The sequence below is a fragment of the Pseudorca crassidens genome, chromosome 16 (genome assembly GCF_039906515.1).
Source record: "Pseudorca crassidens isolate mPseCra1 chromosome 16, mPseCra1.hap1, whole genome shotgun sequence".
In the NCBI taxonomy this organism is placed as follows: Eukaryota; Metazoa; Chordata; class Mammalia; order Artiodactyla; family Delphinidae; genus Pseudorca; species Pseudorca crassidens.
The window spans coordinates 9,043,345-9,059,464 of record NC_090311.1 but is presented as its reverse complement, the minus strand read 5'-3'; the positions used below and the strand labels follow the sequence as shown (position 1 = coordinate 9,059,464).

The following is a 16,120-nucleotide window of genomic DNA, read 5'->3' as shown; positions in this document are numbered from 1 at the left end:
TTGTCTATCTCCGCTTTCCGTAAGGGCTAGGGGGCGGGACAAGGGAGTTTGTGGGCGGGGCTCTGGCTCCACTCGCCCCCAGGCATTGGTGTGCGGCCCGGAGGCTCGCCAGAGCCGCTTCCCGGGATTCTTGAGGGAGCTTGTCCTGGGGCGCAGATGGAGGGAGCCACGGTTCGGCTGCTGCGCGGCGGCGCGCTGGTAAGTGCGCTCGCGGCGGGCGTCTTGGGGGCCCCGAATGACCTTGGCCCCGGCAGCGGGGTCTTCCCCTGACGGGACTGGGGCGCCCGGTCCACGTCCCGGGCCCGCGCTACCCTCCCTCCGCCGGGTCTCTCTCAGACCCCTCACCGCGGGCCGGCCCCGACCCCGACCTCTCTCCAGGCCTCTCGCCGAGCCGGCCTCAGTTTCTGTAAGGAGGGCTGGGAGTGGCAGCTGGTGAGAAGGGGGCTAGGGGCTGGTCTAGAAGCTTCTTTGACGGAGCAATCACCTTGCATGGAGTCGGAGAGACACAGCTGCAAGGTATCTTTTGCAGGCCATTGGGTCCTGAAAGCTGCCGAGTCTTGAATCTTTCGAGGCATTTTGTAGAGATGTCATTTCTCTGATGTCGCTTTTCCCCAATGATTACATTTCCCATTTGTCTTGATTCCTTTCTTCCTAAGTGCTAGACCAGGGTTTCTTAGCTTTGGTACTGTTGACATTTGAGGCCAAATCTCAATTGTGGGAGGCTGTCCTGTGCACTGTAGGATGTTTAGCACCCCGGAGTTGTGACAACCAAAGGCAAAATTGCCCCTGATTGAGTACCGCTGGTGTAGACCTGTACTATTGTGTGCTCCGGAAGGGTGGGAAGAAGGGACCGTTCTCCTTACAACCTGGTAAAAAACTCTCAACCTATTTGCTGTACCCAGTTTGTTGACTATACGAATCGATCTTCAAGATTCCAACAGGAGCGGTTGAGATTCTGAGGTGCTGTTTGCCAAAGAGTTTTACAAGCTAAATGGTCAGTAGCTTGCAGAAGGAACTCAAAAGCACAGCTACCACTTAGACCCATTTCAAAAGTTCACCTGTGGTGTAATGAGGCCCTCAGCTAGGGTGATACCACCGACGGTTAGCGAGGAAGATACATTAATAGACTTGAGAAGAGCTGCTAATTACCTTGAGATGGAGGAATTAGATGGACTCCACATTTTCTAAATGGAGTGGCTTAGTGGTGGGCAAAGATTGGGATGTCTGGAGGAAACGTAGTTTAGGGGGAACAGAAGGAAAATTTATTAATTTTCTTTTAGACTTTAAAAAGTGTCAGTAAAATGTACCCCTGGAGAGTTTTGGAAGCTGGGCAGGAGGAGGATCTGGAGAGCAGCAGAAAAATAAGAGCTAGAGAAGTAGGAGACAGGCAAAGCCACAGATGAGGGATGGGGCGTGTGAGGGAATGGAAGCACAGGAGGGTACAAGTCAGCCTTTGGAGTACATTACAGACCATTCTGGGTAAATGGTGAAGAAAGGCAAAGCAAAAGGAGAATAAATGTAGGCTATCAGAGGAGGCTTTGTGACAAACATGCTTTATTCAGAATTGGAGCAAAAGAAGTAGAGAGATATTTCAGTCCTTTCTTAAGAGCAAAAATACAAGCAGAGTTTGTGCCATGTAAAGGAAACAACCCAAGGAAAGCAGAGGCAAGTGTTTTTTGAGAAGTTCAAAATACAGCCCCCTAACCCAGGGTCAATTTATGGAGATACGGATTGAAAATTGAGGCAGCGCATGAACTCGGTCCATTGAACCATGAAGAACTGCTTGAGGTTCTGGTGCTCCCTTGACTCAGTTTGGTGTTCACCTGGGGGCACTGGAATATGCCACACCTGGTCTGGAGCTCAGGTGTCCTTACTTCTATCTTAACTGTTCTTTCTGCTACCAGCCTGGTTTCCCTGAAAAGGAGGGTGGGTCAAAGAAATTCCCAGTACCTGGTAAGGTATTGGACCCAAGTTAATTGCACAATTTTAAAAAAAAGTTCATTAATAATCCCACCTTTTAAGATTCCTCTGGAAATAAAGGGAAGTTAGTCTCTGGTTTCGTTTTTGTACACTGGTAGTTTGGGAAAGAGAACTTGCTGACTTGGCTAAGGTCACACGGAAGGCAAACAGGTCTCCTTTATGCTGGTTCCTGGCACTGTACTCTGTCTTGGTTTATTTAGCCTACTCCTGAGGCAGTCTACTCTTCTTCTAGAAGGTGGTGATACTGTTAGGAACTACTAGGGGCTGGAATGAGGAGCCTGAGACTGATGGAAGGGAAAGGTTACCTGTTTAGTAGTTTTCGAGAATACCTGAAAACAGAAGCTACTGTTTCGGGAGGAAGCAAGCAGGGATTAGAGAGATTCTGGTGCCAAAGTTTTGGCTTGGGCATATGAAAACAGAAACGATCAAACTCTTTTTTTTGGTTGGGGGGGTGGGCTGTGTTGGGTCTTCATTGCTGCACGCGGGCTTTCTCTAGTTGCAGCGAGTGGGGGCTACTCTTGGTTGTGGTGCACGATCTTATTGCGGTGACTTCTCTTTTGTGGAGCACGGGATCTAGGCACGCGGGCTTCAGTAGTTGTGGCTCGCGGGCTCTAGAACGCAGGCTCAGTAGTTGTGGCTCGTGGGCTCTAGAGCGCAGGCTCAGTAGTTGTGGTACACAGGCTTAGTTGCTCCGCGTCATATGGGATCTTCCTGGACCAGGGCTGAACCCGTGTCCCCTGCATTGGCAGGCGAATTCTTAACCACTGCACCACCAGGGAAGTCCCAGGATCAACTTTTAAAATCTAAAGTCAGGTATGCAGTACTTAAGTCAGATCTTAAAATGGACATCCCAGGTTTAGTCAGAATTCAGTAAAGTGTTGCTTAGTAGAAGACTGGGAGTCCTTGAACTATTAGGGCATAGAGAAATAAGTATTGTGTAATTTACTGAACAAAAACATATAAACCCTGAAGGATAAAACAGCATTAATAAGTATAGGGGAGGAAAACTGTTCCCCTTTTCCCTTCTAGGTTCTTTAGCTGGTCTGATAATTAAATTGGCATGACAGGGCTTCCCTGGTGGCACAGTGGTTGAGAGTCCGCCTGCTGAGGCAGGGGACATGGGTTCGTGCCCCTGTCTGGGAAGATCCCACATGCCGCAGAGCAGCTGGGCCCGTGAGCCGTGGCCGCTGAGCCTGCGCTTCCGGAGCCTGCGCTTCCGGAGCCTGCGCTTCTGGAGCCTGTGCTCCGCAACGGGAGAGGCCACAACAGTAAGAGGCCCGCGTACCGCAAAAAAAAAAAAAAAAAAAAAAAAAATTGGCATGACAGATTAACAGGAGAAAAACAAATTTTGTACTTAAAGGAGCCCATAAAAAATATGAGACTCAAAGAAGTGACCAAAACCTGAAGCTTTTGTGCTCTTTAGACAAAGAAACGGTACATTTGTGAAGAATTGACAAGAAAAAGAGGTTTGGGCTTGGGGTAGCTAATTAGTGAAGAAGTAACAAGCTTTGTTTATACAGCCTTCTCTGCCCTCAATTCCCTGTTTCTGGTGATGAGGATGCCTTCTACCCTCCCGGTACAGGGAGAGTACCTTTCACAGGGGAGATTATTTCCTGTTTTCAGGGGGGACAGAGGAGGTCAGTATCCTTCTTGCATTGCTGTTTCTTAAATATCTTTAATTCAAAATGATCAGTGTGGGGACTTCCCTGATGGCGCAGTGTTTAAGAATCCGCCTATCAATGCAGGGGACTCAGGTTCGAGCCCTGGTCCAGGAAGATCCCACGTGCCACGGAGCAGCTAAGCCGTGCGCCACAACTACTGAGCCTGCGCTCTGGAGCCTACGCGCCACAGCTACCAAAGCCTGCGTGCCTAGAGCCTGTGCTCTGCAACAAGAGAAGCCACCACAATGAGAAGCCCTCACAGGACAATGGAGAGTAGCCCTCGCCCGCTGCAACTAGAGGAAAGCCCGCTCACAGCAACGAAGACCCAATGCAGCCAAAAATAAATAAATAATTATTTTAAAAAAATGATCAGTGTGCCAAAGTGGCATATTTAGGGGTGGCATATTCTGCTCCCCTTTATAAGCAAATCCTCATCACACCTCCTCATCATCATTCTTTGCTATAAGGGAAATTTGCCTCGGCATGACTGCCTACCTCAGCACCTAAGGCAGTAGGAGAAAGTGTGTCCAGTGTAGTTCTGACATCTACTGATTACACAGTGAGCCATAGCTGTCAAATCTAAATTCTGTATTAAATATTGGCCTATTGCAGAACTGTTTATATGCAATGTTAACCCTTACATCCACGGAGCATAAAAGCATCAGAAAATCACTGTTCTCATTTTGCTTAGGTTAATTACCCTAAAGCGGTAACAAGCGATGAGCATAATTAAGCACATTGGTGTTTGATCTCCTATTTATTATATAAAAACTTGACATGAAGGACCTTCTTTCTACTACTACTTCCTTTTTGGAATACCTCCTAAATATATGTCTTTTAAACAACCAGTACACAGTATTTAGCATAAGAAATAAAATGTTTATTCATTAATTCTTCTAAATCATTGTTATAATTCTCATAAACCATACCAATTCCTATAATTTTAAAGCTACAACATTTGGTTTCTCTAATTTTAAAGGAATTTAATTTACTTTTTTGGGTGTGGGGGAGGAGTGATACAATTCTTTAAAAGTATTTCTTTTCAGTAGATAATTGTAGAATCTCATGCAGTTATAAGAACTAATACAAAGAGATCCTGCACACCCTTTATCCAATTTGCCCCAAAGGTGACATCGTACAAAACTATAGTACAGTATCACAACCAGGAAATTGACATTGATGCAAACCATCAATCTTTTTCAGGTATCTCCAGTTTTACACATAAATTTATACACTTCTGTGCAGTTTTATCACATGTATGCACCACTACAGTCAAACTACAGGACAGTTCCGTCAGCACAAGGAGCCCTTGTTTTACCTTTTTTTTTTTTTTTTGCTGTACGCGGGCCTCTCACTGTTGTGGCCTCTCCCGTTGTGGAGCGCAGGCTCAGCAGCCATGGCTCAGGGGCCCAGCTTCTCCGCGGCATGTGGGATCCTCCCAGACCGGGGCACGAACCCGTGTCCCCTGCATCGGCAGGCGACTCTCAACCATTGCACCATCAGGGAAGCCCTGTTTTACCCTTTTATAACTACACAACATCCCTACTCCGCCACCCCACCTGTTTCTAACCCTTGATAACCACTGATCTGTTCCCCACCTGTATAATGGTATCATTTCAAGATTATTAGGTAAATGGAATCATGTATTTGTAACCTTTTGGAATTGGCTTTTTACATTCAACATAATTATTATGACATTCAAACAAGTTGCCTGAATCATACTTGGTTCCTTTTTATTGCTGAGTAGTATTCCATTGTAAAGGAGGAAAAAACTTCTACTCTCTTGGGTTTAGCGTGTGGAGCCTGCAAATTAAACTGACAGAAGACAGATTAACCTGAGGAAAAGGTTTACTTGATATGCATAGGGAAGCCAACAAAAGAAGTAGCTTCATTAAATAAAGTTAAAGGTTTATATACTTAGTAGGGAAATGGGAGGGGGGAGAAATTGATTTTATGGGAGAAACAAATAGCGTTCTTTAGGAAAGACCAAACAGATTTTTGAACAGATATGAGGTAAGAAAGATGATAACAGTGTTTAAGTATGAGTGGTCTTTTCCATAAAGTCCCCCAGGAGGGGATTTACAGTAGCCTCATTTCCCAGTGTTGCTTCTTTTAGTCAGATAAGAAGACTTTTTTCTGCATCTGTTGAATCTCAAATGTCTTCGGCTTGGAATAATCTTTATTGGAATCTGAGGTTCCTTGTGGGTCCCCACACCGTGATAGGGACATGCCATGGTTGCTTAACCATTCACCTACTGAAAGACATCCAGATTGTTTCCAGTTTTTGACTATTGTGAATAAAGCTGCTATGAACATTTGTGTGCAGGTTTTTATTTGAACTTAAGCTTTCGTTTCTCTAGGATAATACCCAGGAGTACAATTACTGGATCATATGATAACTGCATTTTTATAGGAAACCACGAAACTGTTTTCCAACATGACCTCCTACCATTTTACATTCCTATCAGCAGTGTATGAGAGATCCAGTTTCTCCTCATCCTTGCCGGCAGTTGGCATTGTCGGTAATTTTTTTATTTTAGCCATTCTGATAGGTGTGTAATTATATCTCACTGTGTTAATTTAATTTTAAAATATTCTTTAGTTTCCAGCAACTTGGAGAATGGTTATTTGAGCTAAAAGATCCTTCTTTGAGTATCTTACTGTTAAAACAACAAAATTCAGCTGAATAAATTTTAAAGATTTTATTGGCTTTATTCAACAGCTCATGAATTGGGCAGCATTCCATCTAGTAAACAGAAGGAAGCTCCAAAGAGCTATACAAAATAAAAGACTTATAGGCAGGAGGGGGTGGGGCTAGAAAGTTCCTAGCAGGGAGATGATTGGGGCAAAGTCACCTTCCTTTAGGGGACAGCAGGGTCTGTCAAGCAGATGACCTCACTAGTGCTGACCAGGTAATTCCATATTGACTGGTCTAAGATTCCACTCCTGGGAAGAGTTGAAACTAATTAATTTAGGTATTAAGTCTGGTGATGTGGGCTTAGCACAAGTGATTCCATTTGGGGCCTGTTGTCTTTTTTTTTAACATTTCACATTTAATTATAACATATTATTTTACCTTTCCTTGATCTGTAAAGTTGCTTCATTGCAAGAGGACATTAAAAATACCATCAAAATGTGCTTACCAAGAGTGAGCACTCTAACTATCTAGCTCTGGAATCATCATATGAGCTTTTTGGACTTATTAAGTCAAAAAGGACTTAGAAGAAAAATTTTGTTCATGCATCTGTTATCTTTAGCCTATATAAAAACTCAGATTAAATGTAAAAATAGAATGCATAAAATTCTAAAAATAAACATGGGTAAACCCCTTTATTAGAGTAAGGAAGGTCATCCTAATTTAAAGCTGGAAGGCGTCAATCAAAGAAAGGTTGATAATTTTGACAACATAAACATCAAAACCTTTTGATAGACAAAACAAAAAAATATGCGCAAAATCAAAAGACAGATGACAAAGTGGTTGAAAAAAATTTGCAGCTCCTCTGTCAACTTAAAGAAAAATGCACAACATGAGAGTTGTGAGATCAGGGACTTACTGATGACTAAACCTGGGAGATAGCCTCTCTGAGTAGCTCAAAACAAACTGCTCCAAAAAGGTAGGGGAGGAGCCACCATATATACGAAGGTTTCGGCAGGGAAAGACATGCAGTCAAGCATACATCTTGATAAAAGACTAATACTAACCACAAGGAACAAATACCTCAAGTTAATGATTTTAGTGCTTTTTTTTATGCACAGGAAGAATCTGGGGTCATTGAAATTCTTCCTGAGATAATATATCCATCTAGGGACCCTTTTGTAGAAAGCACAGATTGCTTCATTGAGCCTGCAGGTTTTTTAAAAAGTCTGAATTACGTTTAGGGTACACCGTTGGTGGGAGACTATAGTGGGTTGCGACTTTACCCTCGTGTAACTGGATGATGAGGGAAGCGCTGTGTTTTGCTCACACCTGTCACCAAAGAGCTAATTTCCTTAATTTATATTGAGCTCTTAGAAATCAATAGGAAAAAAAAAAACTGAATAGGAAAATGAGCACCGGACATGAATAAACAAAAACAGAATTAGAAATGTTCTTAAATGTATGAAAAGGGGTGCAAACTCGTAAATGAAAGACAGCTATAAGAACACTTTGTGATACAATGTTTTTTTACCTATGAGATGGATGCAGAAATAAAAAAACTGGCCTACAAGCTGTTTTGGCAAGATTCTAGGGAAACAGGCACCATTATATATTTGCTAGTGGGCGTGAGAATGGTTTAACTTTTACGGAGGACAATTAGAGAAAATTTGTCAGTATTTTGAATTTATTTTTAACATTGACAGAGATTTCCCTCTTCTAGCTTGTGCTACAGATGTGAAATAATGTACATCAAAAGTTATTCATTAAAAAAAAAAGTTATTCATTGCAGCATTTTTTTTTAGAAACTTTACTTTGCAGTATGTAATTAGATTCATAGGAAGTTGCGTAAATACGAATAGTAGAGAGAGGTCCCCCTATCCACTCAGATTCTCCCATGGTTGTATCTCAGTAGTAGTTATTGAAACCGGGAAATTGATATTATTGTAACGCCAAGGAAAGGATAGCCCAACAAAGTGGTATGAAAATTACTCTAAACCTAAAACATTTGACCATTCAGCAGCCACAAGAAAGAAACATTATCTAAATTTAAACAAAGCCTCCTGAAAGTACATCTGTAGATATAAAGAAACTGTCTTTTCTCCTATAAATCCATTTATTGTCAGTCATTTCCTACTCCCCCCACCCAACCTCTACCATTAGAACCTAAGGCAGTAGAGAAGTTTTCTTCCCAAGAAATGTGTACATATAGTTCTGTGGTACTTTATCACTTGTAGATTTGTGTAACCAAGTCCACAGTCAAGATACAGATAGACATTCACAACAAAGAGCTCCCTTGTTACAGCATTACTTATAATAACAAAGGGAATTCTGTTACATGTTAGAAACATCTCCAGAATATATTGCTACATGGGGAAATAAATAAATAGATAAATAAATAAATAGGCCAGAATATGGTACATAGTATGCTCTCTTAGAAGGACCAGGAGGAAAATAAGCAACTATATTTCTACTTGCTTATGTTTGTATATGAAGAATACCAAAAGGATACATAAGGATCTCCCCTATCCCCTATGGAGGATGTTGAAAGTGGGCTGGATGGGAAATAGGGCGACAGCTTTTTTGAACATAGTTACCTGTTCAAACCAAAAATTCTTAAGTAAGACAACTGGGGACATGGTGAAGGGGGAGCAGGGAAGGTGCAGTTGTGGATCATTTGTTCAACAAGTGAATAATTTGGCTTTTGAAAGTTATAAGGGGTGACATGAGTCAAGCATGTAAACACAGATTCCAGCTCATGCTACATATGAGAGTCACCTGTCAACTGAAAAAGTGCACAACCTAAAAGATGAGAATTCTGTTTTATTCAGCGGACATTCTGAGGACTTCAAGCTGGGGAGACAGCCTCTCATCACTCTGAGGGACTGCTCCAAAGAGGTAAGGGAGGGGCCAAGATATATAGGGGTTTTTGCACCAAAGACCAGGTGGTAAGAACATCAAAAGATTGCTGATAATTAAAAGAAAACCAAACATCTCAAGTTAATGAATTTAGCACTTTTCTGTGTATGGGAAGATGCAAGAGTTTTGGGCACACTGAAGTCATTCCTTTGATATGCACCTAAGCTATCTGGGGCCAGTATCCTGTGCTGTCTCCTGAGTTTCCTCAGGGCTCACCAATGGAGTGGCTGTAATGTGATGGCTTGATGGCTGCAACATCCTTTGTTTACTGATTTGGCAGGCAACAATTTTTTTTTTCCACTCACCTCAGGGAGCATTTTAGAAATGCAGAAGCCCAGGCTTCATCCTAAGTCTGTTAGATCAGAGTCTGAATTGGTGGGGCTGAAATCTTTTAGTCTAAGCGCCCCCAGGTGATCTGGGTATGTAGCCAAGAGTGGCAACCCCTGATTTAAATCTCAGGGGGACTTGTTTCAAAGACACTAATAGAGTCATTGGTAAAAGTTCCCAGGATAAACTAGTTTCTTTAGTTTAATTATGTATAATTATATTTTGCAGTTAGGTTCTTAAGTCCATAAAATTGTTCTGTAGTGTGATGCTGAACATATTATTTAAGACCTACATCTAGCATTTTTAAAAACAAGCCTACTTTGAAAGCCCGAAGAATACGTGGTTCAGGTATTCATTTTAAAACATATTAACATCAAAATTTTTATTATTAAATATTTCTAATAACACAGGTAAGTGTGAGAAATAGTACAACTGGCACCCATTTCCACACAAGCTGCTTTTGCTGTCTTTTTTTTTTTTTTTTTTAAGAAATAAAACAATTCCGACATAAACCCTGCACTTCCACCCTCTCCACAGAAGTAACTTGTAACCGGGGCCCAGCAGTGAGGCCAGTTTTGGATCACAGGACCGGAGATCAGACAAAAGGTAGCTGATCTCAGTTTATTGCACACAATTAGCACACAGCACGGGTTAGTCAAAGTAGGGAAACTAGACAAGAGGATAACAAGCACTCCCAGAAGTCCGGAAAGCAGGTGTTTCAGCATGAGTGGCAGTCCTGGTCCAGCAACGGGTGTGGAGACAAGCATGGAGGCAAAGTCGCCTTCTGCTCCAGCAGGGCCTTCTGGCAGCGTCCATCTGCAACAGCCCAGCAGCGAGGAGTCGGGTCCTCCAACCAAGACCCTTCAAGTCATCTCAGTGTTCTAAGGAGTCGGCCAGTAGGTGTAATGGTCATGGTGCCCAAGGGGTCTTGTCTCCAGCAGTTGCTCCTTCTGTTTCAGTGATGGTTTTCCTCAGGCTTTACCAGACAAATTCCTTAACACTCTTAATTTATCACACTAAGACGCTGGGACTCCACATTTTCTGCCATGAATCCATCTTGACTTACTGAACATACCTCAACTGCTGTGAGTTTCACACAAGGAGAGTGGGAATCCTAACACTAGAGAAATCACAACATAACGACACTCCCGAGGCTGATGTGTATGCTTCCTGTCTTTAGACTACATCTGTGTGTATCAATGAGAATATATACTAACATTTGGTGTTTTTAAAGTGTGCATTAACGCTGTCTCCCTGAATAAATCCTTTTGCAAAGTACTTTTTGTGCTTAATATATTTTCAAGACTTATCCATGTTGATATATGTAGCTCCCTAGTTCACTTTAACTGTTGTAAAATATACTGTTAAATCAATATACCACGACTTATGCATTCCTTTGTTGATAATTAGATTCTTAATTTTTCACCATTTCAGATGTCATTTCATTCTTTGCATGTTTATAATTGTGCATATGAATTCAAATGGAATTGCTGGGCCTCAGGACATGTATGTCTGTCTTTACTATCACTTAGGACAGTAATTACTGTAAGGAACGGCACCAAAAAATGGAGGAGAGCTTAAGCAAGCTTTATTTGGGAACGCTCCCGGGCGAGGTTCACTGGTCCGAGAGAAAGGGGCCAGAGAAGTCGCGCCCGGGCGCGAACAAAATTTATAGGGGTGGACGCAGGGGAGGTGCTTGCTGTGTGAAGCAGCCCTTTTTGGGTCTTGTGGCAATGTCAGGTGTCGGTTGCATCAGCCACTTTGGCGGGGGTTCCGTCTGGTTCCCTGGGCGCTTCCCCGGACCTGCTGGCCTTATAATTACATCAGTTTTTACACTAACCCATAAAGTGTAAGGGTCCGTCCATTCCCTTCCACCCACTACAACAGCTTGTTGAAAAAAGAAAAGAACTAGTTCATGACCCTTGTAAAAGATGGTAAAGAAGACTTTATTCAGGAAGGGACTACTGCATTGGGGTTTTGCAGTAGGGATGTGAGATCAAAGCTCAACTCCAAATACAAGGACACGTGGATATTTATAGCCAAGAAGCAGGGTGGGGGTCAGTGGGTGGAAAATTAAAAGAGAAAACAGCAGAAATCAGGGGGATTCTTGCTAGACCCACGCTCTACAGGATCTTGCCAAAGGTGGACCAAAGTGATGAGATACCAAGGATAGGGGATTTTCATTAATCTGTCCCAGCAGGATTCTTACTAAAACTGGATAGAGGGGCACTTGAATTCAGCCCAAGGTTGGGACCTAGCAGAAAGAGGAGCTCGACTCCTTTGGTTAAGGAGAGTCTTTGTCAAACTTCCCCAACACTTCAGGGTCAAATGGGGCGCAAGGGAGAAGCTAGAGGGGGCTGAGGAACGTGGGGCGGGAACGAATGGGAAGAGAATGAGAGCCGAGGGTCCTGGGAGTCGGAGAGATGGAGCATCTTAAAGGAGGGGGCGCTCAGCTGAACTGAGTCAGCTGCAGTGAATAAATTGAACTCCGAAAAGCATGCAGATGTTTGATCTCGAACGGAGGAGATCCTGCTGATTGGTGGGGGGCAGAGCCATGTTGGGGTGGGCTGAGGAGTGAAGTAGAGACAGCTAGTAGAGCAACTCTTCAGCAATGTGTGGCTGTGAAGGAAGGAAGGGGAGAGGCTGGTCACCGGAGGCAGATGCCAGGCTCAAGGATGGCTCACATGGTCAGAATTAGAGCAGGGAGAAATGGAAAAAACATGGAAGACAAAAGTATGGCTGAGCACCCTGCAGAGGTTGGAGGGGTGGGATCCAGAGAAGAGGTAGAGGGACTGGCCTTAGGAGGGAAGAGAAAAAATAGGTGCAGGGGCAGGACAATGTATGGGGTTGGTGGTGAAAAGTTGAGGCGGTTCCCATTTGTTGGCATTTATTTTCTCTAGTAGAAGAGATTATAAGCTGCCAGTGAGGGGTGAAGCTTTGAGTGCTCTGAGATAATCATTTCAGAGAACGAGGAAGAGCAGGTTGAGGTCGGTGACTATAAGGCTGTGAGCGTGTGTGTGTCTGCGTCAGTCTTCTGGATGCAGGCTCGGAAAAGGTAATCATTGGACACATTCTTGGTTAGAGTTTTGATTGTACTTCAACGAAATAGGGGAAGGAGTTGATTACAAAGTGGGCAACATGAGGGAATTTGGGGAGGGATGGAACTATTCTGTGAGGAATTGTGTTTGGATACACAACTCTGAATTTGTCAAAACCCATGAAACCATACACCACAAAGGTGAATGTTATTTTATATATAAAAATAAAATCGAACCAGCGTGTAGAGGGAAGATGGAATTCAGGCTGTGGTAAATGAATCTCACTGTATTACGAGTTCTGATGTTGTGATTTATAATAATGTTAAAAAACAAAATTCAACCAAGTAAATTTGAAGATCTAACTGGCTCTATTCAATGGTCATGAATTGGGTGGCATCCCATCTAGTAAACAGAAGGTCATTCTTAAGAGCTGTTCAAAATGGAAGGATTTTCTATAAACAGGAGGGTTGGGCAAAAGAAGAGAAAGGGCTATTTGGGGTCAAGACATCAGGGAGAAGGCGTGCACCCAGGTGTTTTTTTTCTTTTATCAGGTACATTGCTGCTGCTTCCTCTTGGTGAGAGGGATGGAGAGGGCCCAAGTGACAGACAGTCTCATTGGTACTGACCAGAAAATTCCAAATTTTCTGGATTATACTTCCGGGAAAGGTCAAAACTGCAGTTAGGTCACGTATTAAATCTAGGTTTGATATCATGCACTTTAGCACAAGTGATGCCATTTTGGACCTGTGGTTTTTCTCTTTAACAATAAATGTATGTTTTGGTCTTTCTCCACGGTTCCTGGCTCACAGCTCCCAAAACTTTGGGATTTCTTAGGTAACAAGAGCAATGGGAGCATCTTTTGTTAAAATATTTGGTCTCTTGTCCTCAGTTCCTGAAATCACTTCAGAGCCTTAAAGATTAAATGGGTGTCTTGTTATTCAAAACAAGCTCCTTTCAACCGCTCCTGAGTTTATGTTAATGAGGTGACTTGGGAAACACCCAAGAATGGGGGCTGGTTGCCAGGGAAATGAACCACAGGCTTGGAGAGTTGGAACTTTCAGTCCCACTCAACCTCCTGGGAGGGAAGAGGGGCTAGAGATTGAATCAGGGGTCACATGAAACCCCCATAGAAATCCAAAAGGACAGGGTTCTGAGTTTCCCAGTTGGTGTGAGTACATTGAGGTGCTGTGAGTGTGGTTCTCTTGGAAAGAGAGCATGGAAGCTCTGATACCTGTCCCCATATCTTGCCCTATACATTTCTTTATCCTGTTACCCGAAAAACTGTGTTCACCTCTTGGTGGGTGTCGAGCCAGAAGACACAATTGTGGACTGTATGGGAAGATGCAAGAGTCTGGGCTCACTGAAATCATTCCTTTGATATGCACCTCAGCTAGCTGGGACCAGTATCCTGTATTTTCACATCCTGAGTTTCCTCAGGGCTCACCGTAGGGAGTGGCTGCAGTCTGATGGCGGCTAGGTGGCAGGTATTCTTTTTTCCTGAGTTCCCTCAGGGCTCACCAGCTCACTTTGGAGGGCTGCAAGTGCTGATGACTGACATCCTTTGTTTACTGATATGGCAGGAAATATTCCATTTCTCACAACCAAGCCAAAGATCAGGAGAAGGATTTATTATTTGCTGCTAAGTAAGGAGATCTTTCCCAACAGCAAAATTGGGGAACTTTTATGCTAAGCGTACCTGCATATTCATGAGGGGGCTCGAGCAGAGGAGAATTAACATAGAATTGGGGCAAAGGTTGATAGAGTCCAAGCTTTAGTTGACTGAAGGGTCAGACAAGGTCAACATCATCCTCTTCTTGGATGGGGCCCTTAGTTCCTGCAGAACTCAAAGATATGTGTCAGTTTGTGATGCATATCCCTTGAAGAGGACCTTGGGACTATTTTATCACTGATCTATGGATTCTTGACTTCTTTTCCTTTTTTCCTGCATTCACTCACTTTCCTTAAGATCATTAGTTAGACATGTTTTAGTGCAAGCATCGTGGCCAAGCTTAGATCACAAAATGGCTTAGGCCAAAAGTGGCTTCTCATGTCAAGAAAGCCATACCTGGTTCTCTCTCTCTGGGGACCTCCTACTCTACCTGCTTACAATCTGGCTGTTCCTGAGTAGTATCCTTTTATAACAAACCATTAATCCCATAAGTAATATGCTCTTCTAAGTTCTCTAGAGCTGCTTTAGCAAACCAAATGAACCCAAGGAGGGGGAATGGGGACTTCCCATGTATAACTAGTGGGTCTGAAGCCCAGGTGACAACCTGGGCTTGCAGTTGGTGTGTGGGGATGTGGAGTGTGGGCCGTCGTGGGGCTGAGCCCTTAACCTGTGTGATCTGACACTGCGGTCTCCAGGTGTCATCCAACTCAGGGGCAAAGAGTTTGCCTTACAGATGGCGGTGAATTCCTTGCTTCCTGAGGTTCACAAAATACCTTGAGATTTTTGTATCTGTAAGGAGGTGGCCTTCCTAATTTCTCTGATAAAGCTGCTGGGAACCTAAGAGTTTCCAGTCTCTGGAGGGATCAGACAGAAAAAGTAAATGTTTCAATTCTGCTTACAAATGGATAATTTACCAAATTGCTGTAAGTCATGATGAGCTTAAGGGAAAGGTTTCCTTACATCTGGAAAAATACAGATTAAAAGCCAGTAGTATTTCAGACAAAACCAAAAAAATTATAACCATATTCAGTTTACTCAAGTTTATGTAACTAATCCTTTTTTGTTAACAGTTTTATGAAATCAGAGTTTCCATTAGACTTTTTGAATATCTTACCCAGTTCAGCAGTATGATTTAAAAGTTATCAAAAAACTGGACTTGTCAAAAAGTCCTTTCTATAAATCTTCTTGAAGATGAAGCAGTTTTGCCAAGCATCAGTTTAAGTGTCTTTGAATGATAAGGGACCTAAAAAGTCAAGGTTAAAGATCTGATTACAATGTTTTTGACAAAGAAGCTTAACCAAGTTGCTGTGACATACGACATTTTAAGATAACAACTAGAGTTATAATATACCAGGGCATATCCAAATTTCAGAAATTTTATATAATTTTTAGAATGTCTGTATTAATAGCATTTATCCATACAGTATATTTTAAATAGTTTTATCACTCGTCGTAATGCTCTCCATGTAATTTAACATACCAAATGATACTATTAAATAGTTCTCTCTGAAATGCCTCAAGGCCCCTCTGAAACATCCCAAAGTTAGCTGGAGGGCAAAGGAACTTAGAGTAGATATTTGAGAAGTTTGTGAAAGATATCAAAAAGTTTCAAAACTCTAGGTAACCAAAGTGACAAAAGATTTCAAAAGCAAATACAGATCACTTAAAGGCAAAGAAACTCACACAATCTGTTATCAAAAGCAGCTATCCAAGAAAACTTTTTTCTCTTAACAGGCAGAGAAAACCAAGTCCAGTCTTCACTTACTGGTCCTGGAGCTTATAGCTCATCCAAGTGCACATTTCCATTTCCACTGACCAAAAGTGAAAATTGGCAGCTGGCCAAGCAGGGGGAGAGGCAGGAAAAATCCCTGGAATGAATAGTTCCTTCCAG

At 42.7% G+C, this 16,120-nt stretch overlaps 1 protein-coding gene across 7 annotated transcripts in view; it reads left to right on the top strand.

Annotated features, from left to right (window-relative positions):
* Positions 1-39: 39 nt before the first annotated feature.
* The window catches only part of ACADSB (acyl-CoA dehydrogenase short/branched chain), a 42,040-nt gene continuing 25,959 nt past the window's right edge, over positions 40-16,120 (top strand). For 6 of the 7 annotated variants that reach the window (XM_067709147.1, XM_067709144.1, XM_067709143.1 and 3 more), the window contains exon 1: positions 40-198. In XM_067709147.1, coding sequence (XP_067565248.1) covers positions 157-198 — 42 coding nt within the window. In that variant the 5' untranslated portion in view covers positions 40-156. The remainder of the gene's footprint in view (positions 199-16,120) is intronic. The other variant, XM_067709146.1, reaches the window with a different exon arrangement.